The 22862-nt window shown below is 60.1% G+C and overlaps 5 protein-coding genes across 5 annotated transcripts; 3 read left to right on the forward strand and 2 right to left on the reverse strand.

Annotated features, from left to right (window-relative positions):
• Nucleotides 1–142: 142 nt before the first annotated feature.
• PEBP1 (phosphatidylethanolamine binding protein 1) lies at nucleotides 143–2959 on the reverse strand. Its single transcript, XM_030959065.1, has 4 exons — nucleotides 2762–2959; nucleotides 2324–2433; nucleotides 1623–1723; nucleotides 143–918 (listed from the first exon to the last, which is right to left on the reverse strand). The coding sequence occupies exons 1-4, from the start codon at nucleotides 2894–2896 to the stop codon at nucleotides 701–703; spliced, it is 564 nt and encodes a 187-aa protein (XP_030814925.1). The 5' UTR covers nucleotides 2897–2959; the 3' UTR covers nucleotides 143–700.
• A 793-nt stretch (nucleotides 2960–3752) lies between these two features.
• Nucleotides 3753–10212, forward strand: VSIG10 (V-set and immunoglobulin domain containing 10). The gene is made up of 8 exons (XM_030959064.1): nucleotides 3753–3870; nucleotides 4083–4367; nucleotides 7116–7397; nucleotides 8169–8462; nucleotides 8543–8653; nucleotides 9256–9268; nucleotides 9380–9540; nucleotides 9638–10212. The coding sequence occupies exons 1-8, from the start codon at nucleotides 3786–3788 to the stop codon at nucleotides 9724–9726; spliced, it is 1320 nt and encodes a 439-aa protein (XP_030814924.1). The 5' UTR covers nucleotides 3753–3785; the 3' UTR covers nucleotides 9727–10212.
• Nucleotides 10213–10787: 575 nt separating this feature from the next.
• On the forward strand, nucleotides 10788–13119 carry CFAP73 (cilia and flagella associated protein 73). Its single transcript, XM_030959104.1, has 7 exons — nucleotides 10788–10846; nucleotides 11259–11394; nucleotides 11526–11630; nucleotides 11696–11896; nucleotides 11990–12211; nucleotides 12481–12639; nucleotides 12736–13119. Exons 1-7 carry the CDS (start codon nucleotides 10788–10790, stop codon nucleotides 12829–12831), a joined length of 978 nt encoding a protein of 325 aa, XP_030814964.1. The 3' UTR covers nucleotides 12832–13119.
• Nucleotides 13120–13280: 161 nt separating this feature from the next.
• On the reverse strand, nucleotides 13281–18583 carry DDX54 (DEAD-box helicase 54). Its single transcript, XM_030959257.1, is given in 21 exon segments — nucleotides 13281–13313; nucleotides 13316–13509; nucleotides 13587–13690; nucleotides 13872–13976; nucleotides 14063–14176; nucleotides 14251–14396; nucleotides 14556–14753; nucleotides 14839–14912; nucleotides 14998–15219; nucleotides 15432–15566; nucleotides 15816–16026; nucleotides 16249–16380; nucleotides 16502–16563; nucleotides 16725–16846; nucleotides 16949–17044; nucleotides 17284–17325; nucleotides 17434–17483; nucleotides 17570–17755; nucleotides 17838–17908; nucleotides 17995–18136; nucleotides 18529–18583. Coding segments are annotated over 21 exon segments (2478 nt in total). The 5' UTR covers nucleotides 18568–18583.
• Nucleotides 18566–22658, forward strand: RITA1 (RBPJ interacting and tubulin associated 1). Its single transcript, XM_030959105.1, has 3 exons — nucleotides 18566–18571; nucleotides 18763–18875; nucleotides 18999–22658. Exons 1-3 carry the CDS (start codon nucleotides 18566–18568, stop codon nucleotides 19531–19533), a joined length of 654 nt encoding a protein of 217 aa, XP_030814965.1. The 3' UTR covers nucleotides 19534–22658.
• Nucleotides 22659–22862: the final 204 nt, after the last annotated feature.

Consider the following 22862-nt stretch of genomic DNA (forward strand, 5'->3'; position numbering starts at 1 on the left):
GACATGATAGCTTTGAGCTGTGTCCCTCCAGGAATGGGGAGCCCTGGCACAGGGTCCAGCCTCATCCCAGGAACACACCACCACCCACTGCTCCCTGAGCACTGCCCTCATCCCCCCAAAGAAGACAACCAAGCACACCAAGTACCTTGGGAAGTTTTTAATTGCACTGTGAGCACAGGGCAGGTCACCACAGGACTGAACAGAACAAAGTGGTCTCAGCTTTGGGTGGCAGCAGAGAACAGAAAGAAGTGCTCTAAGCTAGCTCCTGCCTCCCCTCCAGCTGCACCTTCACTACTGTAGTGGTGATGTGGAGGCACTGGCCAAATGTAGGAGGGGGAAAGAAAAAAAAAACAACAGAAGGGGGAGAAGTTTCCCTTAGACTGCCCTCTCCTCTCCTGGAAAAGGGAGTCTCCACAGCCAGCACCTGCCCCAGAGTGGTTGTGTACCCACACCCCTGCCACCTCAAGCCATCCCAAGACAGCAGAGACCCCCTGAATTGACACTAATTCACAAAGGCTTATTGTTTCCCTTAAGCAGGTCAGTTTGGAGCCAGGGGCAGCTCTCTAGCTAGGACACCATGAGCATCAGCACAGGGACAGAGCAGGGACAGTGACATTGTCAGAGCAGGGACACTTGGCTTCAACTCATTAACAGAACACAACTAGAGCGCCGTGCCCGGCCCCAGCCACGGGCCCTGGCCCTACTTCCCCGAGAGCTGCTCGTACAGCTTGGGCACGTAGTCGTCCCACTCGGCCTGGTAGCAGGTGCCCGCCACGGGCGCCCCCAGCCCGTACTTGCTGCGGAAGGCGGCCACCTTGAACTTGCCGCGCTTGTCCCCGGAGCGGTTGGAGAGCACGGGCTCGCTGCAGGCCAGCTGCTGCGGCTGCTCGTACACCAGCCACACGTAGCGGTGCAGCCCTGCGGGACAGACGGACAGACTCCATCACAAATCCTTCAGGCCAGCTGGCTCGGACTCCCTGGTCAGTCACAAGGTTTTATTATCGTTCCTTTCTCTCCTTGCTAGCTTTCTGATGAAATCCTTGCTTCTATTCTTTTAGTATAGTTTTAATATATCATAATAATAATCATAATATCTTTTCTCCTGAGAAGCTGAGTGGCCTCAGAAATCAGTTGTAAACAATAATTATCTGCTGCTGTGAAATGCAACAGGTGCATCTTTGATTGGTCTCATGTAGTTGTTTTTAATCAATGGCCAATTACAGTCCAGCTGTCTCAGACTCTCTGGTCAGTCACAAGATTTTATTATCATTCCTTCCTTTCCTTGCTAGCTTTTTGATGAAATCCTTTCTTCTGTTCTTTTAGTATAGTTTTAATATATCATTTTCTTTTAATATAATATATATAATAAAATAATAAATCAGCCTTCTGAAACATGGAGTCAAGATTCTCATCTCTTCCCTTGTCCTGGGACCCCTGGGAACACCACCACACCCCTGTGCCCCAGATGAGCCCACAGCTGCTCAGGGAAGGTGCACCAAGGCTGGATCCCTGCTGTGTGCAGCCCCCAGCAATCCTGTGTGGATTGTTTCTGCAGGGTTCCCCTCACCCTGCTGCACTGGGTGTGATCCACACAGCACCTGGGAGCTGCTGCAGGTACCAACCTGTTCCCTTGGGAGGCCCGGAGCCAACGTAATCCGACATCACGGTCCCGCTGCCCACATTGTTGCCTTTCATGTTGGTCACCAGGAAGTGATGCCACTCCCTGAAAGGAGAAGGCACAGAACACTCTGGCAGAGCCACAGATAAGAAGAACCTTTGTCACTCCAAGCTGCTGCTTTTCCATGAGGCTGTCAGCATGGAGTAAACAAAGAGCTGCCACTCCTGCTTTGCCAAACCTGAAGAACACCAGTCCCAGAGCAGGCACTGCTTTGTTGGGATGCACAGCCTGCCAAAACCAGCCCCATGTGGCTGCAGGAAAGCCACAGCCTGACCTCTGAGAGTGGGGATTCCACACACTGCTGAGGCTGACTTGAGGAAGGTGAGCTGGTCCCAGATTTAAGATTCTGCCGCCAGCAAAGACCTAATTCCAACTGACCTATGTGCTAAATTAGAGCAAGCAGTAAATGCTGTGCTGCTCCAGCTACAACAGACCTTTGAGCATCCCTGGTAAGAGCAGCTGCTCCTCCCCATGCTGTCCCTGGCTCAAGGAGAGATGCAAGGACGTGATTTCTATGACAAGCCACAGCCCCACAGCTGCACCTTAGAGAGAGCACAGCCCCACCTCCTCCTCAAGCCTCTGCTCATCTCAAGAGAGATGCTCCTTTTTCCCCACGCAAGACACGGAGCTGTCCATCCCCACTACCTGAACTTCGGGTCCTTCCGACTGGGCGCATCAGGGTCTGTGAGAACCAGGGTGTAAAGCTTCTGGGGATCGCAGCCGTCCCACTCGATGCTGGTGGGGCGATGCTGGACCTGCAGGGATGACCGCGTTAGCACCGGCCGCGCTGTCAGCGCCAGCCACCTGCCCTGCACACAGGGTCAGCACGGCCTGCGCTGGCAGCGGCACCCGAGGGCTTCAAGGCCATTCGTGCCAGCTCGCCCCGGCTGTGAGAGCCACGGGTTTTCTCTCCTGCGGCACGGCCGCCCCCGCAGCAAGGCCGCCCCCACAGCTCAGCCCCTCTCTGTGCCCCGCACCCGGGGAAGCTCCGGCGGCAGCTGCCGGAGGGATAGCGCAGGAGGCCCGGCCGCATCCCGCCATTTTGCCGCGCCAACCCCCGCACGCAGGGCCGGGGCTGCTCACCTGAGTGGGCGTGAGCACCTTGCCCAGCTCGTCGATCTCCACGGAGCCATACTTGACCCTCAGCGGGTGCGCCGGCTTCTGCTCCACCTCGGAGAGGCTCAGCGGCCCGTCCCACTTGGCCAAGTCCACCGGCATGGCGACGTTTGCAGCTGCGACGGCGGCGGCTCCGAGCGGCCCGTGCCCCTTGGAGGAGGCACCGCCCCGCTCCGCTCCCATTGGTGGAGACGCCGCTATGCTCCCCTCCCATTGGTGGAGAAGCACCGCCGGCCTCTCCGGCGCTCTATGGCGCCCCCAGGCGGAGCCGAGAGGGACCGGCCGAGCTCCGGTTACCTGGGCCAGCACTGTCGCGCCTACCGCTAATTAGGTTAATTAATAATTAATGTACCAGGGCCCAGTGGGACAACCCTGTGGGTCTCAGCGCTCTGTTTCACGCACGCCTTGGTGCTTTCAAGCTGCCATGTGTAAGGTGTCCTGGAGAAACCCGAGGATAGTTGCATGGTTACGGTCCTCGCTGCGGGGTTACACGGAGGAACAACAGTATCTCTGCTCTTCCCGCTCCGCGGCTTGTGGGGTGTCTCTAAATGGGCGGATTAGAGCAGCTCACTGGACGTGCGGGTCGCTTACCGCTCAGAGAACACTGCTTAGAGAACACTGCTTAGGGAACACCGCTCAGCGCACACCGCGCTCTCCGGTTCAAACACTCCTGGTCCGTGGGCGGCACCGGGCGGCAGCGCCGGCCCCGCTCTGCTGGGGCCGCCCCACATGGCCGAGGAGGGGGGGTGAGGTGACCCCAAGATGGCGGCCGGCCCCGGGTGGGGGGGGGTGTGAAGATGGCGACCGCCCGAAGCGGCGGCTGTGAGGCGGCGGGACCCGATGGATGGACAAACCCCATCACGGGCCCCTCACGGGTCCTGGCGGGCGGGTCCCCCCGGCCGGGCACGCCCGCCAGCCCTCCCCAGGCCTGTCCCCGGGGCGGCGGCCGGGCAGCACCGCCTCCGCGGGGCTCCGGCAGCGGCGCACAGCCATGCAGCGCCTCGGCGGGATGCCGCCGGCGCGGCTCGTCCTCGCCCTTTGCTTCTGGAGGCTGGTGCCGCGCCGGGAGGCCGCAGGTAGCGCGGGCTGAGGGGAGGGGAGCAGGGAGCTGTGTCCCTTTTCCTGACCCTGGTGTGCGCTGGGTGTTTTTAGTCGCCTCAAAGGTCCCTCAGCAGTCCCGTAACAAGCACCCCAGAGGGCTGGCACAGATCAGGAATCCAGGTCTTTGCTGCAGAAGGCGGCTTTGCCCGTTCCCTCCATCCCTAAGGCTGTCCCTTCTCTCTTGCAGGAACAGATGAAGTGGTCTTTGGGCAGGTGGGAGGAAGCATCCTCCTCTTATGCCGCAACGTGTCCAAGGAAGCCACCGAGGTGGTCTGGTTCCAAGGGGATCCACAGTCCTTCCCGCCTCTCTTCTCCTCGAGGGTCTCCTTTCCCCCTGATGTCCGCTTTTCCCTGGTGGACAACAGCTCCCTGAGCATCTCCGAGCTGCGTGTGCAGGACGAGGGCAACTACACCTGCAGGGAAGTGCTGAACAAGACGGACCACGAGCACAGGGTGCAGCTCCTGGTGGCCAGTAAGTCATCCTCACAGCTGGGCTTCCTCCCCTCGGCCTCCCACACCCCCAAATTCATCTGGCATCGGTGGAAAAAATAATATTTAGAAAGTGCAAACGGCTTTCTGGTGCAGAATCTCTCTTGCATCTGCTCACAAGCACCGAAATGTGTATCCAAATGGTCTGTCCCAGATCTAGCATGTGGAGGGGAAACGGCAGCTCTCAGATCCTCGCTGTGTTTCTTCTTCATTGCTGGTGATAAATGAGTTTTTGGGCACATCTTCCATTCTCTGTAGCTATTCCATGGGGACCTTTTGTCTCAGAGTCTGGCTGACTTGAGTCTCCATAAACCTTGGGGTAGGGGCTGATGCTTGCTGTCTGCTTTCCCTTGTTTGGGATAGATGTGCTGTGCCATCCTTTTAGTGGGAGAGCTCTTCCCAACTGAGGAGTCTTACATTGATGGAAGCACGAAATTCCTCAGGTTTATGTGAGAGCAGTGTCCGGAGTGTTCCCTGTTATCAGCACAGGCCAGTTCTTTCAGCCCCTCTGTGTCTTCTGTTACTTTCTCCCTTTTCTATGTCCATTTCATCCATTCATTCCCTTAGAAACGTTCAGAGCACAGGTGGAAGTTTGGGCTGGAAAGCACTCCAGCCAATTAATCCTTCCTGCTTCTGCCAGGGAACCATTATTTTGCCCTGATACCTCATGTATTCCATGGGAACAGCCCCCTCCAGATCTGGTGCCACTCTTAGTCCCCTCAGGATTGAGAAAAGGGAAAATCGGCTGCATTTTGGCCTTCTGTACTCCCTTGGCTCTTTCCTTTCTTGCTGCTCTTTCCATGTGTGAGACCTGTTTGCCTTGAGGGTGTTCCTTCCTTCTGCCTGTGTGTAAACACTGCACCTGTTCTGTACAGATTAACCTCTTGAAAGTTTACAGGAGTAAAAATTCTCTTCCTGCAGCAAGGAATGTGCAGATGGGGGTGTGGAAGGGTTGAACCCCAGGCTGCTTCAGGGCATAGATAGGTAGGCACTGGGCTGAGGAGCCCCAAATCTGGAGCACTGGGGCAGAACACTTGGGAGCAAAACATGTTTATGGGGTGCCAAGTGTTGGTGCTGCACTCTGAACTTCATTTATTAGCCTGGAATTAATTGTATCACTAATGTCTGAGTACAACAAAGGTGATGTGGGCATAGCCTTTGATAGGTGAGGAGGAGATTTCTGGAGATGCTTTAGCTCAGCACAAGAAGCATCAGCAAAAGTTAGAAGTTTAACCTCTGACCTGTAGCAGGGCCCTGTTTTTTCACAACCCCTGTTGGTGGGACATCTTATCCTGGCCTGGAGCAAATTTTGGACAGGGACTTGGCACTGCTGTGGAAGAGCCTCCCAGGATATGTAGAGGTTTTGTGTGGGAATAACCAGCTGACAGTCTTCAGCCCATCCCATGGGTGGTACCAAAAAGTTCTCTTTTTGTTGGAAACTGCACTTTGAAAACCCCACAAGCAGTAAACATTCTAGCGACAGGACAAAGGTGCAGCCCTGCCTTGGGCTGTGGTTCTGTGTTTGTTTTGGATGGGAAGCACCTGTGAAGGAGACATGCAGTTCCACACCTCCAGGGAGTCCTTGGCACATCTGTGTGTGGGTTGATGCAAGAACTGTTGGCTCTCCTAGGGGTCAAACCACAACAGGTCCTTTTTGCTGGTGTTTTGTGAGGTTGGGATGGTGGAGATTTTGAGGCTTTTGGTTTGTTAACTTTGTGGGAGCAGATTTCTTTGGACAGAGTTATGCTGGGAGAGCCCGGGAGTTCAGGATGTAAAGCTGATGGTTTCAGGAGACTGTTCCTGAGGTCAGCACAGAAAATGCAGCTCTGGCTGAACATCCTGAAGAGGCTGTGTCCACCTGGACATCCTGGAAGAGCTATGTCCACCTGGACATCCTGGAGGGGCTGTGCCCCATTGATGTGGGGCAATTTCTGCTGGTTCAGGCTGACAGGGTGCCCTGTTAACCACAGCCAGGGTTTGGGGTCAGTTTGATCCTCCCCAGAGGTGGGACACAGGGAGTGTTGCAGAGAACTTTCTTGCCAGAGCTGAGTGGTTTCAAAGATCACCTGAGGTGTGTGTACAGTTCCTGCAGAGACCAGCCCCAGGAAGGTGTGTTCTTGCAGCTCACGTGAGGGTTTGCCATGATGGTGTTTTAATTAATTCAAGTCATTTCAAAGTCCTCTGAATAAATGCTCCCCAAAATAAGCCTCAGACATCCCTCTGACACCTCTGGTGTGGGGCTTGTTTTGGTTTGATCTCTTGGTGGGGTCTTGTTCAGCATTGCATTGGGCACAGTGTGTTAATCCTGCCTGGATCAGAGTCCAGAATCCCTCTGGCTGTTAAATCAGCACGTGTGTGGTAGATCTGTGTGTGGAAGGAGCAGCTGGGAGAGAGCCAGGACTGTGCCTTGCTCTCAAGTGATGACTCAGTGGTAGCTGTGCCATGAGGACCAGGGCAGTGGGATTCCATTCTCCTGCTGTGTTTATCTCATTTCCACTAGATAAAGCTGTGGCAATAATTTTTCCCTCCCTCAAGGCTTGGCTGTGGGGACTGTCACAGCCCCTCTTGGTCCCTGCTGGCTGTCACTTACAGCTATGCACACCTGGGGCTGTGGGATGCAGGTCAGGGAGCAAGACTTGCAGGGAAACAGGAAAGATTTTCCAAGGGGGATGATGACAAATGAATTCCAGCCCTGCAAGTGTTTCTGACCACGTGCTGTCCTTGCTGATAGATCCACCACAGGCAGCCCCAAAGTGCTGGGCTGAGAGCTCCTCGTCAGGGCTGATGCTGCAGCTGTTCTGCAGCTGGCCTGGAGGGTACCCCCACCCCACCCTGCACTGGAGAGAAGAGGGGCAGGATTTGGAGAACTCCAGCTGGGTCATCAGCTCCACCAGCTCCTCGGACACCCATGTGGAGACCCTGAACAGCTCCCACCTCGCCCACCAGAAGGTCTTCACGTGTGTGGGCAGCCACGTGGTGAAGCAGGAGCAGCCTGCCTGCACTGTGGAGATAAGTGAGTGCATTTGCTGCCTCATTAACTGCTAATGAAGCTGGTGAACAGGGGCGCATGGGTACCCTGCTCATTCCCTGCTCTCCAGAGCACTGAGGAGGCCAGGGAAGGCAGGAGGTGGCATGGCAGGGCACAAGTGCCGCAGGAGGCACAGATGTCCTGCAGCTGAGCTCCATCATGGCAGAGGTGTAGCTGAGCTGTGTTTTGGGCCCATCTTCAGGGGCCAACAAATTTCACCCCAGCAGTGTTTTCACCTGTGGAAAGCTCCCACACACCTGTGTGAACGTGAGAGGTGGTTTGGGGGCTGTGGGCAGGGATGAGCCGTCAGGAGACCTTAAGATGAGGTTTGGTAAGGGTAGGTTTAAGGGTTCTGTGTGCCCTTCAGGCATCTGAGTGCTGATGAAAATCTGGGCTGTATTTATCCTCCAAGGGTTGTCAGGGCTTCACAAGAGCTCTGCTGATCCCAAGGGAAATAATGCCTGGCTGCTCTTCTCCTCTCTGCCACCTACCTGCTGGCTACCCTCAGACCATTTTTCCCTGGGGATGTGCAGACAGGTGTCAGAAGGGACTGAGCACATGAAAGCTGCTCAGGTCACCCCTTGGGAGGCTCCTGAGTGAGCCAAATGCCAAACCCATGGCACTCCCAGACTCCTGCCTGCCTCCCTTCTGTTAATGATTATTAATCAGCCAGAAGCTTGATTGCTCGTTATGTTAATTGCCTCCATTCCCTCCTTGACTCCTGTTTTTGTTTCCTTTTGCCCTGGGGCTGTTCAGAACTCCCTTCCCTGGAGTCTGAGCCCCCTCAGACCTGCTTTGTGGGTGACAATGTGACCCTGACCTGCCGGGTGACCGAGAGCACGCCGGCAGCTCGGCTCAGCTGGCTCAGGGACATCTCCCAGCCCGAGGAGGAGATCCAGCCTGGAGGGAGGTTCCTCATCTCCCAGGAGGGCAACGTGTCCAGGCTCACCATCCAGAACTGCTCCCAGGCCACTGATGGTGGCTGCTACGTCTGCAAGGCCCAGAACCCCGTGGGGCTCAGGGAGCTCTTCGTCTGCCTCACGGTGAAGCGTGAGTGGGGCTGTGCCAGGAGGGCCTGGGGATGCTGCACACCTGAGAATCCCTCATCCATCTGTGTCCCCTCTCTGCAGAGCCGGTGAACATCGTTGGGGTCGTGGGTGCTGTGGTGGTGCTGTTCCTCCTGACTGTTCTCACCATCACTGGGCTTGTGTTGTACTACAATCCCCTCCTGTGCCTCAGAGGTAGGGGTTGGTTCCTCCTTCCTGGGGCTCTATCCCTGACCTGCTTGTCCCTCCCTGTGTGCTGGAGTCAGTCAGGGTTGCCTGTGCCATGTCTGGGCAGGTCACCTCCACCTCTGTGCCTCTGCATGGGGCTGCCAGTGACCATCTGGGGGAGGCACAGGATTGGCAGGGGTTGTCCAGTCAATAAAACCAGTGGCACTCCCAGAGGTGTGGTAATCACATATCTACTGAACTGAGAGAGACATAATTCTCTCCCAGGAATTTCCTGGGAAGCTGTGAGAGAGCTCAGAGAAAACAATTCTTCTCTTAATCTCTGCACCTGTTGTTGTGCACATGTGGAATGTGTGATGGAGATTGTTTACCAAAGAGTGATTCCTTAATTGGACTGTGGTGATAGTGTTTTGATTATTGACCAATTAAATCAGTCTGTCTGGCAAGGGTGATGGGTTTTTCATATAGTATGGTATAGTGTGGTAACAATAAAGCATTGATCATCCTTCTGCAATCACAGAGTCAATGCTCATGATTCCCCATTCAGGAAAACACTGCTACCATACAGAGGGGCAGTTTCTAATGTTGTCTCTCTTTTCTCTCCCATTCAGGTGCCGTGTTCAGGTGAGTTGACATTCCTCAGCCCAGCCCCTCATGGCATCACTACTCAGCCTTCCTGTAGGGCAGGGAACAGGGTCTCCTCTCCTTTCATCCAGCTTCCTCTGCTCTTCCCAGGAATGCAGACTTAGGGGATGTCCTAGTGCTGGTGGACTCTGAAGATGACGAGGAGGGGAAGGGGTCTGAGGAGGCCCTGGGCAGCTGCACCGAGCACGAGGCCATGGCGCTGGTGGGTGGGAGCAGGGCCCAGGCTGCTCACCTGAACCACCTCACAGCAGGTGAGGGGCCCCTGCTCCCTGCTGAGCAGCTGCCAGGGAGGGAGGAATTCTTGGTGCCTGTTGTAGCTGAGATGCTGCTGCTCTGTGCCCTGTGTAGGTGACAATGATGAGCTCCACAGTGGGGTCTCTGCACAGGATGTGAGAGAAGGAAGAGACACAAGGCTCATAGCTTCTGTCCCTCCTTGAGGAAGCACACGGAGCTCCAGCTGGAATCCAGCATCAAGCAGGCCATCACTGTGTGTGGCTGAGCACAGGCTGCCAGTGTCCTGTCCCAGGACACTTCAGGCACCTCTCTCTCCACCTGCCACTTCCACAGTTTCACTCCGTCCTTCTCCAGCCATGTTTCTCCATTTCTTCTTTCCTCTTCTATTTCCTCCTTGTCTTGGGTGTCCCTAGAACAAGGTGACACGCAGCACAGGCAGAGCATGGGAGCGCCCCCTCACTTCAGTGCCTGTGATGGACTCAAATTCCCGTGTGGGATTCTGGCTCAGTCCCCATGAGCAGCTCTGGGAAGGACAAAGTCACCACGGGGCCACAGTGGTCCTGGGCCAAGGGAAGAAATGAGTGCTGTGTGGGCAGGACATGGGTGACACTGACTTTGGGAAGGCTGAATTGTTTGTATTATAAATATTTTTCCCCTCTTCCTTCTGCAGTGTTGCTCTGTGTCCAAGTCAGGAGTTAATCTGTTCCTTGTGTGGGTGCAGGGTAATGGGGACATGAGCACACATTTGGGGGGGGACAAAGGGGACCTGACAGCACACAGGGGATCTGATGGCCCGTGCAGAAAGGAAGCACTCCTGGGACACGCAGAGAGAGGCAGGGTCTGTGCTGTGGGTGAAGTCAGGGGGTCTGAGCCATCCCTGGGGTGTCAGTGTGAGCTGGAGAAGGCTGAGGGAGGGGTGGGGATGGTGGTTGGGGTCTGGCTGTGCACAGTGGTCTCTGAAGGGCCATGGAGCCTGAACACAGGGTTCTGAGGGGCTGGAGCAGGGTCTGAGGGCTGGAGGGAACGGAGTGTGGGTGGAAGGATGGGATGGTTTGAGAGTGGGAGCCCCGCTGCAAGCAGCCTGGTGCATTCCCTGTGCCCAGCACCGCGTCCTCCCAGCGGCTCTCGGAGCCGAGCCAGGAAAATCCCAGGGAGCTGGGGGAGCCTCTGGCTGCCCCTGGCAACTCTGTTGTGCTGCCAGCACCTCGGCTGTCCCGGTCCCAGCTCCTCCACAGGCCCCGGGCGAGGAGGAGGCACCGCCGAGATGGACCCGGAGCTGGAGGAGCGGGTGCGAGAGGCTTTGCGGGACAAGCTGCGGCTGCTGTGAGTGACACCCCTCTGCCCTCCCGTGGCAGGTGACCAAAGGGCTGGCACCAGGCCAGCATGTCCTGCGTGCCACCCGTGATCTCGGTTTGTATTCCCGTCTCTGGGTGCCGCTGCCGGGAGGAGAGGACACTGCAGCCATGGGCTGGGGGCAGGCAGGGGGATTCCCCGGGTTCTAACAAGAAAGTTGAGATTGTGGTGTGCCCTGTCCTTCCCTGGGGAACAGCGCTGGTGCTGGGGTCTCCAGGCAGGGCAGGCTGAAGTGGAGGGGTGGGCAAGAGCATGAATGCAGGCAGGGCTCAGCCTGTGTGGCTCCTGACCCCCGGGGCAGCGGGCCAGGCACAGCTGTGGCCCCTGGCAGCCCTGCCCGTGGCGCGGTGGCAGATGCCCTGCCCAGGCTTTCCCTCCGCAGCCCGGCCGAGCTGCACGCAGCCCGGGGCAGGACGGAGGCAGCGCGGGGCCCCGCCACGCTCCCTCCATCCACCCGGGTGCTCCTGAAGAGGCGGGAGGCGGCGGAGGTGGAGCGGGAGCTGCAGAACCAGCGGCAGGTGAGGGCGGCCCCAGCCTCCCGGGCGCTGCAGGCGTGCCGTGGGGACAAGGGGGCTGGCAGGGGTGTCCCCAGCTCCCCTCGGGTGCCCACAGGCGTGGGTGATGCTCCCCGCACCCTTCCATCCCGCAGGAGTTCCAGCAGAGGATGCAGCGCCTGGCGCAGCGCCGGCAGCAGCTGGCCCGGAGGCAAGAGCAGCACCGCGACGCCGTGCTCAGATTCGACTCCTTCCTCAAGGTGCGGGCCGGGGGCCGGGGCCGGGCCGGCCGGAGGGTCCCCGCTGAGCCCGTGCCCCGGCGCAGGCGGTGGCGGCCCGGCGGGAGCGGGAGCTGCGGCGGGGGGGCGAGGAGCGGGCGCGGGCGGCGGCGGAGCGAGAGGAGAGCGCCCGGCTGCAGCGGGAGCTGGAGCGGCTGCGGCGGCACCGGGAGCGCCTGGCCCGGCGCCTGCGGAGCCTCCGGCCCTTCGGGGACTACCTGCGGGACGTGCTGGCCAGGATGGGGCAGGTGAGCTCCTGCCGTGCCACCCTGCGTGTCCCCAAGCGCCTTGGAGGGGTCATCCCTCCAGCCCTGCGGCCTCAGCCGCCTCCCACTCCCCAGTTCCAGGACGTGGCGGCCATGCTGGTGCATTTCGGGGTGCTGGCGGAGGTGCGGGCAGCCCTGGCACGGGAGGCAGAAGCCGGGCAGGAGCAGCTGGCCCAGGGCAGGGCAGAGCTCCAGCGGTACTGTCAGGAGAGCAGCACCCAGCTCCTGGGCACCAGGAACGAGCTGGCCCGGCTCCACGCACGCCTGGAGGCTGCCCACCGGGATGTGCTCCAGTGGGTAAGGGGGATGTGGGGTGCCCAGGGACCCCCAGGGAGAGGGGCAGCAGTACAGACCCCAGGTGTGCTGCACAAGGAGATGCCCAGTGTGGTGGAGGTGCCAAGGTGGGCTGCACACTTCTGGGCTGAGCTGAGGATCGCCACTTGCCCAAAAGGCAGCAGCTCTGCATGGGGGGGGATACACAGCCAGGACTCCTGAGTCCTCCAGGCCTGGTCTGGGGGGCACAGAAGGACACAGGGCAGTGGCTAGGGGATCACTCTGTCGCCCAGGAGTCCTGCTGGTCCCACATCCAGAGCACAGCCACCCAGAAGACCCTGCTGCTGGGGCAGATCAAGCTGGCTGTGCAGAACCTCTTCCAGCAAACCACTGCACAGCTAAGGATCCCCACGGACAGAGCCCAGGAGGACACAAAGGCCCAGCTGGACATGGTCAGCACAACCCTCTCCCCGGGGCAGTGGGGCTGGGGACACACAGGGGCACTTACAATCCTGGATGGCTGAGGCACCAGTCTCTCATCTCCACAGGTGCTGCTCTGCATGCAGGCCCTGGCTGGCATCTGTGCCACTGGCACACACCCACAGCACCACAGGAGTGCCAGGCTGCTTCGGGGCCAGGAATAGCCCCTGAGCACACCTGCCTGCTCCTGGGGCTGGGGTGGGGCTGCCAGGGCCAGCATGGAGCCACAGGACCCCTGTGAATGGAGGTAATTCCTGCAAGTCTGGAAACCCCAAGTCAAGAGGCAACATGGACAGCAGTGGCACAGTCACACTGGGGTGGCACCATACCCAGGCAGGGCCAGGGCACTCCTGAGGTTCCCGCCTGCACAGAGCACCCCAGGCAGGAGGATGAGGAGGAGGGAGCTGCTGTTGACATCTCTGAAGGTGCTCCACATCAAAATACACCCAGCCATGCAGCACAGCACCTGCTTCCTCTCGCATCTCTAGGGAAAGAATCACCCCAAGCAGGCACAATTCTTGGGGCAAGAACAGACAGAAGCTGGGATGCAAAACCAACCAATATTTACTGTCCCCTTGCCCAGCTCCCAGCCCAGGCGCAGGGGACGTGTGCCCTACATCCTCTTCCTGAGCTTGCCCTTTTTGGCGGGGCCGCGCGGCGGCCGAAGGCCATGAGCCGCAGCTCCTGCACGCGCTGCCGCCCGCGCGCCCGCAGCCGCTTCAGGCCCCCGCTCTGCAGGAAGCGCTGCTTGGCCGCCTTCTTGCGCTGCTTCAGGATCTGCTGCTTGTTCCTCAGCTCCGAGCGCACCCTGCCCTGCGCTGGGGGCTGCCCGGGGCCTGTGCCTGCAGGGAACAGGGCTGTGCTCAGAGCCAGGCTGAGGGAACAGGGCAGGGCTCTGCTGCTTGCTTCGGGTACTCACCGTGCCCACGCCTGTGCTTCCCTCTGAACTGCTCCCTGCTGCGTGGCCCTTCCTCATCCTCATCCCGCTCGTCAACCTTGTACTTCTGCTTCCACTTCTCATAGCTGGGATGGGTGGGTTAAGGGAATATGTGGGGACCCCTCGCTTGACCCTGTGCTGTGGTTGTCACACTGTGCTCCCTCCCCTGGCTGCTGCCCTGGCAGGGGATGGAGCCCTGACACACAGATCCAGCCCTGCTCCCACAGTGCCCAGCCCAGGCAGGCAGCAGCGCCCACGGCAGGATACAGGTTGTTCTTGTAGGAGCTGCTGATGTAGCGCCCGCTCTCTGTCCGCACCTTCTTCTTGTCCTCCTGGCCTGTCTGCCCCACAAACCGCTTCTTCTTGCGGTCCCTGCGAGAGACAGAGGGGTGGTGGGACCGAGCAGTGCCACCCCCAGCCCCGATTCCCCCTCCAGCCCATGGGCAAAGCCCACTCACCACTTGAGTAGCTGCTTGTTCTTGTTGAGGTTGTGGTTCTCGTCGCCCATGAGATCCAGCACGGCCCCGGCCGCCTGCTGCTCGAAGGCGCTGCCCTCGCCGCCCACGCTCAGCCTGCCAAGGGGGGTGATGAGAGCAGCCCCCACACAGGCTGGGGGGGACAGCAGCAGGAGCCCCCCCAGACTTACCCCCGCTCACTCTCAAAGTCCTTGGGCCGGTATGGGATGTAGAAGTCCTCAGCCTGCTGTGCTGGCTGCTGTGGTTTTTTCCTGGGGCCATCTTCTCCTCCTCGGCCCCGTTTTCGCTTCTGGCCCCCCACATTGGAGAACACGTCCTGGATGGGGACAGCGGAGGGTGCAGGAGCCACATCCTCTCAACATCCCTGCAAGTCTCTGCCCCCACCTCCAAACCCCAGCACAATCTGGGGCCCTGCTGCTGCCAGCACCGGGCCAAGGCAGCTCTGCAGCACTTCCTGCATCCATGACCCAATTACCTGGAGGTCTTCCTGCTCTCCTTCCCCATCCTGGGGCTCGGGAGGGGTTGGGCCCATCCCCTGCCCTTTAAGTGCTGCTGCCCGCTTCTCCTGCTGCCCGCGCTGGAACTTCTCGATCAGGGCGCGGTCGTGGCGCCGCTTCGATCGCATCACGGTGCTGGCTGGTGTCCGGGATGTGGCGTTGATCTCAAAGATGGTCTGTCCCCAGGGCAGGAGCATCACTCCCAGTGAGCCACATGGGCAACCCATCCCATCCCATCCCATCCCATCCATCTCAACTCACCGCCTTGGACTTGTAGGTTTTAATGCTATCCACCAACTTCAGCCTCTGCAGCTCAGTGTCTTCAAAGCGAGCTCCTGGGGAAGGCAGGGACAGGGGCACAGATCTGTTTCATGGGAAGGGCAACGGGGTCCCCTCCCTCAGCATCCTCCCAGCACTCACTGAAGAGGGGGTGCATGCCCAGCTGGGACACATCCAGGTCCTTGGCCCTCTTGATGGACTCGGGCGAGGGGCCGGGCCGGGAGCGCAGGTACTGCTTGTGGGCGTTGTCGGCGACGCGGCGGAGGCTGCGCAGCTCCAGAGAGCTCTCGTGGTCCGTCAGCAGCAGGCATTCCTCATCATCCACCAGGCTCTGCGGGACACGGCCCAGGACCCCGCCAGCATCTGCAGCCCAGAGCAGTGTGTCACCTCCCCAGCACCCAGGCTGCGTTTCTCAGAGCAGAGCTGACAGCTCCAGGGAGCTTGGCACTGTTCAATCAGCATCTCCCACACACGGTGTATCACAGCCCCCAGCACCCCATTTTCACCACCACAAGACCACAAACTCCAGCACTGGCCAAGGAGAACACCCCAGTGGCCACACAGCCACCCCTCACCTGCAGGCATCTCCTGGGCTCCAGCGAGGACAAGTGGGCGCCCCAGGAAGAGGTGGAGGTCGAACACGTAGGGCATCTCGTCAGGAGCCACCAGCGAGTAGGCAGTGCCACTGCGGCCAGCTCGGGCCACACGACCTGGCACGGGCAAGAAGAGGATGGGAAACCATGCCCAGCCTGGCCCCACCCAGGCAAGGTATCCCTGGTGTCCCTGGCAGTCTACAGTTACCACGGGGGCATGGCTGGCAAGGGGATACTCTACAGGGAAGGTCCCAGTCCTGCCCCCAAGAGCCCTCACAGTCCAGCTGGGACATCACAGACACTGACACTGCTTTGTCCCCAGTCTGTCCCTCAATACCACAACACAGTGAGGGCACGGGCACCCACCGACACGATGCAGGAACAGCTTGCCCTTGGCAGGGAAGCTGAAGTTGATGACGTTGTCCAGCATGGGGATGTCCAGCCCCCGGGCAGCCACGTCGGTGACCAGCAGCACCGGGCACTTGCCCTGGGAGAACTTGGCAATGTTGATCTTACGGGCGGTCTGGTCCAGAGAGCTGTAGATGTGGGTGCAGCGGATGCCCTGTGCTGTCAGCAGCTGGGAAAGGGAGAAAAGAATGGATGGATGTGCCCTCAGCAGAGACACAGGGCCAGAGACTCCAGAATGGCCACTTGGACCTCCGAATCCTGATGTGCTCCCTCCTCTCTCTGAGGGGTGAATGGATGCAGCACCTCCATGATCACATATTCTGAGATTTCTCCTTCAACCCAGTAAAAGTTCACTGCAGAGCCCACATGGGCACCCCCAAATGCCACTCACCTCCCTCAGATACTCCGTGTGGTGCTTGGTGGCCACAAAGACAACTGTCTGGTCCTGGGGTTTCACCACGCTGCGGAGCAGATGGAGCAGCACGGCCGGTTTGTCGTCCCCACGCACATGGAAGAACACCAGCTGCAGAATGAGGGCAGCGCTCAGCCCCGTGCCACCACTGCCACCCTTGTCCCCTCCTCGGCAGCACGGGGCTTGCAGGGGGTAGGGGGCACAAAGCCCCTTTTGAACTCCCCCATCTCACCTTGAGCTGCTCACTCAGCTTGGACTCCACGTCCAGGCGGATCAGCATGGGCTCAGTGAGGCCTGTGGTGGCACACAGGACATCGGTCACTCAGGGGTGTCCTGCTGGGGACACCCACTTGGGCCAGCATTAATCCAGCTGCGTTTTCCCAGTGCTGGGCTCAGCCTGGCTGTGGGGCTGTGCCATGTCCCTGTCCCCAGTGCCACCTGCCCCAGGTCCTCACCAGCCCGGGCAAACTCGACGAGCAGCTTGGGCAGCGTGGCGGAGAACAGCACGGTCTGGTGGCAGTCTGGCAGCCGGGCAATGATCTCCTGCAGCTGCTCAGCAAAGCCCATCTCAAAGAGCCTGCAGGGAGGGGATATGGGACATGGCAGCTCCCTCTCTGCCACTCCCTGGGCCTCTCACCCGTGTGGGGACACTGCCAGCCCTGGGGACAGCCCTGCTGACCTGTCTGCCTCGTCGAACACCACGTACTCCACAGTGTGCAGCTTCAGCTTCATCTCCACCGCCACGTGCACCAGGCGCCCAGGGGTGGCTATGATTCTGTGGGGACAGAGGGGGTGACAGGACCAGGCCTGGGGAGACAGTGTCCCCACACCATCCTGGGAGCAGGTCCCAAATCCACGCAAAGATGACACAATAGAGACCCTGTTGTCCCACAGGAAGTTGCTCCAAGGGAACACCAGGAATGCCCATCAGGCACAGCAGCTCTAAACATCAGGATGTCCCCAGATGGCTGGTGGCCATTTCCCCACTGGGTCCCCTCCCTGTGCCCCACTCACATGTCAGGGTTCTCATGCAGGGCAGCAAACTGGTCCTCCATCCTGTGAGAGAGAGGAGAGGCTGGGGTGGCACCAGGCAGCTCAGCCCCTCACCAGGTTTTGGAGAGGCTCAGGGAAGCAGGGATTGGAGGGGACATGGGGACAGCTTACTTGTCTCCTCCCAGGATCAGGGCTGTCTTCAAGCCAGTGAACTTGCCCAGCTGCAGGGTGAGCAATAAACGTATTGGTGGGATGTCCACAAACCCATTGTCCCCATTGTTCCCACTCACCCCCGTGTCCCCTGTACCTCCTTGGTGAACTTGAGGGTCTGCAGGGCCAGCTCCCGGGTGGGTGAGAGGATGAGGGCGCGTGGCCCGGCCTGGCTGGGCGCCTTCAGCCGCTCGAACATGGGGATGAGGAAACAGGCCGTCTTCCCACTGCCCGTCCGGGCCATAGCCACCACATCCCGGCCACGCAGGATGGCAGGGATGGTCTGTGGGACACCACTGTCACTGTCACTGTCACTGCCCCACTGCCACCCCCTGGGGCAGGGACCCAGCGCTCCCCAGGCTCACCTTCCTCTGGATGGGCGTGGGCACCTTGTAGCCCTTCTTCATGATGCCCTTGAAGACAGGGTAGCTGAGGCCTGGGGGAACAGGGACAAGTGAGGGGGCATGGGCAGGAGGGGACGGTCCCTGTCCCAGGGACAGCTGTCCCCTGCCTCACACGCACCCATGGACTGGAAACCCCCGGATTTCTTCTTCTTCTGGTTCTGGGCCCGCACCATGGCCTGAGTGTCCAGCTCAGCATCAGCGTCAGCGCCATCGTCCCCCTCGGTGGCAGCAGGGAAGGCGGGCAGTGGGGTCGCAGGCACCTGGGGACAGTGGGGGACATGGCTGTGGTGATGGGTCAGCATCACTGCAGCTCTGCACTGCTGGCTTGGCAGGCAGGGCCACCAGTGCTGGTGACTGGGGGTACCGGGGACATTGGCATTGGGACACGGGTACTGGGGACACTGGTACTGGGACACGGGTACTGGGACACTGACACTGGGGACACGCGTACCAGGAATACGGGCACAGGGGACCTTGGCACTAAGGACGCCGGTCCTGTGGACACCGGCACATGGACACCGGGGCCACAGTACCGGGCACAGCGGCACGGAGCGCAGGGACACGGGGTGCAGGGACACGCCTCGCTCGGGCCGGGCCTGGTCCCGTTCCCACCCCGCTCCCGTCCCATCCCCGCCCCATTCCCGCCCGGTACCGGCGCTCCGCGGGGCTGGCGGCGGGCTCGCGGCGCCATGTCGGTCCCGGCGGCGGATCCACGTGGCGGGGGCGGGGGCGGAAGGGGCCGGGCCCGGTCCGAGCCCGCCCCGGGGCGGCGGCCATGCGGGCGGCGGGTCCGGCCCCGGCCGGTGGTGGCTCGGCTGCTGCTGCCGCCCGCCCTGCCCGGGGTCCCCGCGGCCGCCGCCGGGTGCGGCCGTCCTTCGTGGACGAGTCGCTGTTCGGCCGGCCCGCGGGGGCCCGCCCGCCGCCGCCCGCCTTCCCGCCGCCCTGGGCGGCTCCGGCGGCTCCCTCAGCCCGCGGCTCCCGGCCCGGCAGCCAGTGCAGGTGAGCCGCGCCGCGGGGCGCTCCCTCCGCTGCCCCGTGTCCGTGCCCTACGGAGCCCCTCGACTCCCCCTCTACTTCCCCCGCTGTAACCAGCCCGTGTTTCTCCGCTTGTCGCCCTGCAAGGTCCCGAAGCCACGCTCCGTCTTTCTGTGACGAGTCCCTGTTCGGTGCCAAGCCGCAGGGCCCTGCCTGGGCAGCTCCGCGGATGAGGAAGGAGGATGTAGCCAAGCTCCACTCGCTGCTCTGGAGCCCCCCGCCCGCCCCCCAGAGCCAGCCCGGCCTCTCCCCACGCTGCCGGGGCGCTCCCCTGCGGGCCGTCCATCCCCCGGCCTCCGCGCCCCCGGCTGCATCCGAGCCCGGCCCCCGGGACAAGTTGTGTGCCTGGAAACAGCCCGGGAGCGATGCTTGCCCCAAAGGCTGGGCTGCTCCTGGCAGAGCACGCTCCCAGTCTGTCAGCCGGCTGAGCACGCCCCCGGACAGGATTCACCTTTCTTCCAGCCTCAGCACAGAAAGGTGGAAGAACCAGAGCGCTCCAACAACCCCTGCAGCCCCTCAGGGCCCGCTGGTGAGGGGTCGGTCCAACAGCGTGTCCGGATCTCCTGTGCCCAGGAATGCCAAGGCAGCAGGTGGCTGCACAGTCAGACCCCCCTGGAAGTGATGCCAAGTGTCCCTCTGGATGTACATACAGCCTTAATCCACCTGAGGCCTCCCTGAGGCCAAGCCCACGAGGATCCTGGGCTTTTCCATGGCTGGATACGAAGGACGGGGCTGTTCCATGCTGGAAGCCAAGCCAGGAGCCAGAGGTGACCACAGTGCTGGGAGCAGTGACCTCCTGGTTCAGGGCACACCCCATGGCACCAGAGCAGGAGAGCCTTGGTGGGAACAGCTGCTTCCCGTGATGTGCAGGGGTGTCAGAGGAGGTTCCTGTTGTCTGGGAAATCCAGCTGGGAGGTTGGAGCAGCAGGGGACAGGAGTGTCCCCAGTGCAGTGCAGGGCCCATCCAGGCACAGGTGCATTGCAGGGACAGTGCAGCTCTGTGGGGACAGGCAGGGGCTGTGCAGCTCCCAGACAGGGGGTGCTGCTGGGGTGGGGTCCCAGGTGAGTCTGCCTGGGGCAGTTGGGGTCTGAGGGCCCTGGCCAGGACCTTTGCTGAGCACATGTGGTGAGAGCAGTCCTGCTCCATCCCACCTGTGCTGGTGCCTGCAGGAGTGCAGGACATCCCTCGTCTGACCTGCTCAAGGTGGCTCCAAGGTGGTGGAAACCCCTAGGAATAGAGGCTGCACAGCCTCTCTGGCCTCCTTCCCACTGCTCCACTGTCCTCAGGATGGAAATTCTCCCTTTATCCAGTCAGACCCTTTCTAGTTTGATTTTGTGTCTGTTCCTGAGCACAAACCTTGGCCCAGCCCTTATGGCGCCCCTCCTCTTTGCAGGTGTTGAGAGGCTGCTGGGGCCCTCCCAAAGGTTCCCTTCTCCAGGAAATGAGCTCCATTCCCTCTGCCTCCATGCACAGGATGGTGCCTTGGTGTCCCCCTGCTGTCCTTGCTTTGTGCCACCAACACCTTATGGACTCCTCTGACAAAGCAGGACGGGGGAGGACGAGCACAGAGGTGAGGAAAGCACTGCCCTGGTCCCAGGCTGGATGGGGTTTGTGACACAGAAGGATCTGCCCAGGGATTGTGGCAGCTCGTGGTGATGAGGAGGTGCTGAGTAGATCCATAATTGTGTGGCTGAGGGGTGTGAGGTGCTCACAGCAGTGCCACGGTGTCACCAAATAAGTGCTCTGAGACCAATCTGGGATCTGTGGGATGCTGCTGAGGGGTCTGGGCACCTCCAAAGCTCCTCCACTTCCTTTGCTGAGGTGGGAAGGAGCAGCTCTGTGTGTATGGAGGTGGATGAAGGACATGGGGTGGGTGTGTGGGGTTTGCAGTCACTGCTCCCTGGGGAGGGAGGCTGCAGTGAGGAGCTGCTGGGGCTAATGGGAGTTTGGTAACTCCCATGCCAAGGGAAACACTCACATTCACCCAAGGACACACCAAACGAGGTTAAGAGCATCATTCTGCCCCCAAAAATGATTTTATTGGACCTTGAGCAGCAGCAGGATCAGGCCTTGACCCACTCCAGCAGGTGGAGCTGGAGCCAGCCAGGAGCCAGCACTGAGGGGGATTTCTGCTCATTTCTGGGCCTGATAGGAAGCAAGAATAACCTGACATTATTAAAACCTGAGAAGGTGAGTGAGGATCCTTGTGATTCGCTCCATGTTCTTGGATCTCCCCCTATGCTTCCCACTGAGGCAATTCAGCAGCTCTTCTCCAGCTGGGGTAAAAATTGGAGGGACAGGAAACAACCGTGGCCTTCTCAGAGGAGGGGTTGGCAGTGCTGGTGTCAATCCCAGCCCGATCAGCTGTGTTTGGGATGTGGGCACAGTGAGAAGTGTGCAGGCTGGGAGAGAGCCCAGATGTGGTTTGGACACTAGATGGAGACAAGAGGGTTGAGGATTGACACAGGAGCAGGAATGCTGTTCAGCAGCAGGTGGGACATCCAGAGAGGCGAGTCCTCAGCAAACTGGGGGAACTGCCCTGGAATCTAGGCAGCAGAGAACTGAACCAGTGTGATCTGGTTCCTTCCTTGAAAGAGGAAGCCTCTTAAAATAAGGAGAGATTTTATCTGAAAATTAAGTAAGCAGTGGCCTGTGTGGCCAGGATTGGCCACTTTACCCCCACTGCTGTGCTCAGGGTCCAAGGAATCAGTGGGGGAAACTAGAGCCACGCTTTCCTGTCCCACACTGGTCCAGGTTGTCACCAAGGCCTTCCAGGAGGTCAGAACTGGCACGGCACTTCCTTGCTATTTACACATGAGGACAGTGTTGTTTAAGTATAAATGTGTTGTTTGCATTTTGTTCTATGATTTTCACTCACATTGGTGCTTTACTGTTGCCTTGTCCTCTGGTTCTGTCAGAGCTGTGCAGCCCAGCAGGAGAGCAAAAGCTGCTCTGTTACTGCTGGAGCTGGAAAAAACAGCAGTTACTGTTACTGCTGCTCCCGTGAAAAAAACCCCACATTAAATCTGAATGAAATGAGGTGGGGGAAGTGTTCAGTTGTTTCCTCCCTGCAGATCCAGCCTGTCACTGGTGCTCAGCTCAGGCCAGAGTTGTTGATACAGAGGCCTGAACCCAGCTGGGGATCCTCCCTGCTGCTGCTCTCGTTTTTCTGCCTGCTCAGCGCTGACATAAATCTCACTCTCCACCTTTCACCCCACCCTGATGTGTTGCTTATTGGGGCTGGAAGCTGTGTTGCTTTCACTGGGGCTGCTTTCCACTGACACCAGCAGAGCACTGGGCTGGACTGGGACCCTCCAAAAGCAGCAGAGCTGGCAGAGCTGACCTGAGCAGGCTTCGTGTCCTGCAGGACCTTTGGAGAGCCAGCGCTGCTGGATTCCCCTCACGGTCCCCACTGTGCCGGGGCACGGCTGGACTGCACTCGGGCCCGATCCATTCCTACCGCCCGCGGGGCCTGCGCGCAGAGAGGGCCCGTCTCCGTTCTTCCCGTCTCCGTGCGGCCCGGGGAGGAACGGCCGTCCCAGGCCGGGGAAAGCGGCTGTCCCGGCCCAGGGAGGAGCGGCTGTCCAGGCCCGGGAGCACCCCGGGGTCCCGGGCCCGCTCCCCTCGGTCCCCGAGCCGCTCCCGCCCGCGTTCCGCCGTTGCCCGGTGACCGCTCCTCGCCTCCCTGACCTTGGGGGGGGGCCTCGGCGCAGCCAATGGCAGCCCCCGCTTCACTACCCCAGATCCCACCCCCGCTACCTCGGACCAATCAGCACCCCCGTCTGTCTTGAGGGACAGCGCTTTTATCCAATGGCGAGGCGAAGGGCGTGAGGCGGGGAGGGGAGGCGGGGTTAACGCGGATCCTCTGGCAGGGGGTGGGAGCAGGCTCGGTGTGTTGATTGGCGGGAGTAACGAGGCCCCGCCTATTTGGGCGGGACCCGCTCTGTAAC

The sequence above is a fragment of the Camarhynchus parvulus genome, chromosome 15, assembly GCF_901933205.1.
Source record: "Camarhynchus parvulus chromosome 15, STF_HiC, whole genome shotgun sequence".
NCBI lineage: Eukaryota > Metazoa > Chordata > Aves > Passeriformes > Thraupidae > Camarhynchus > Camarhynchus parvulus.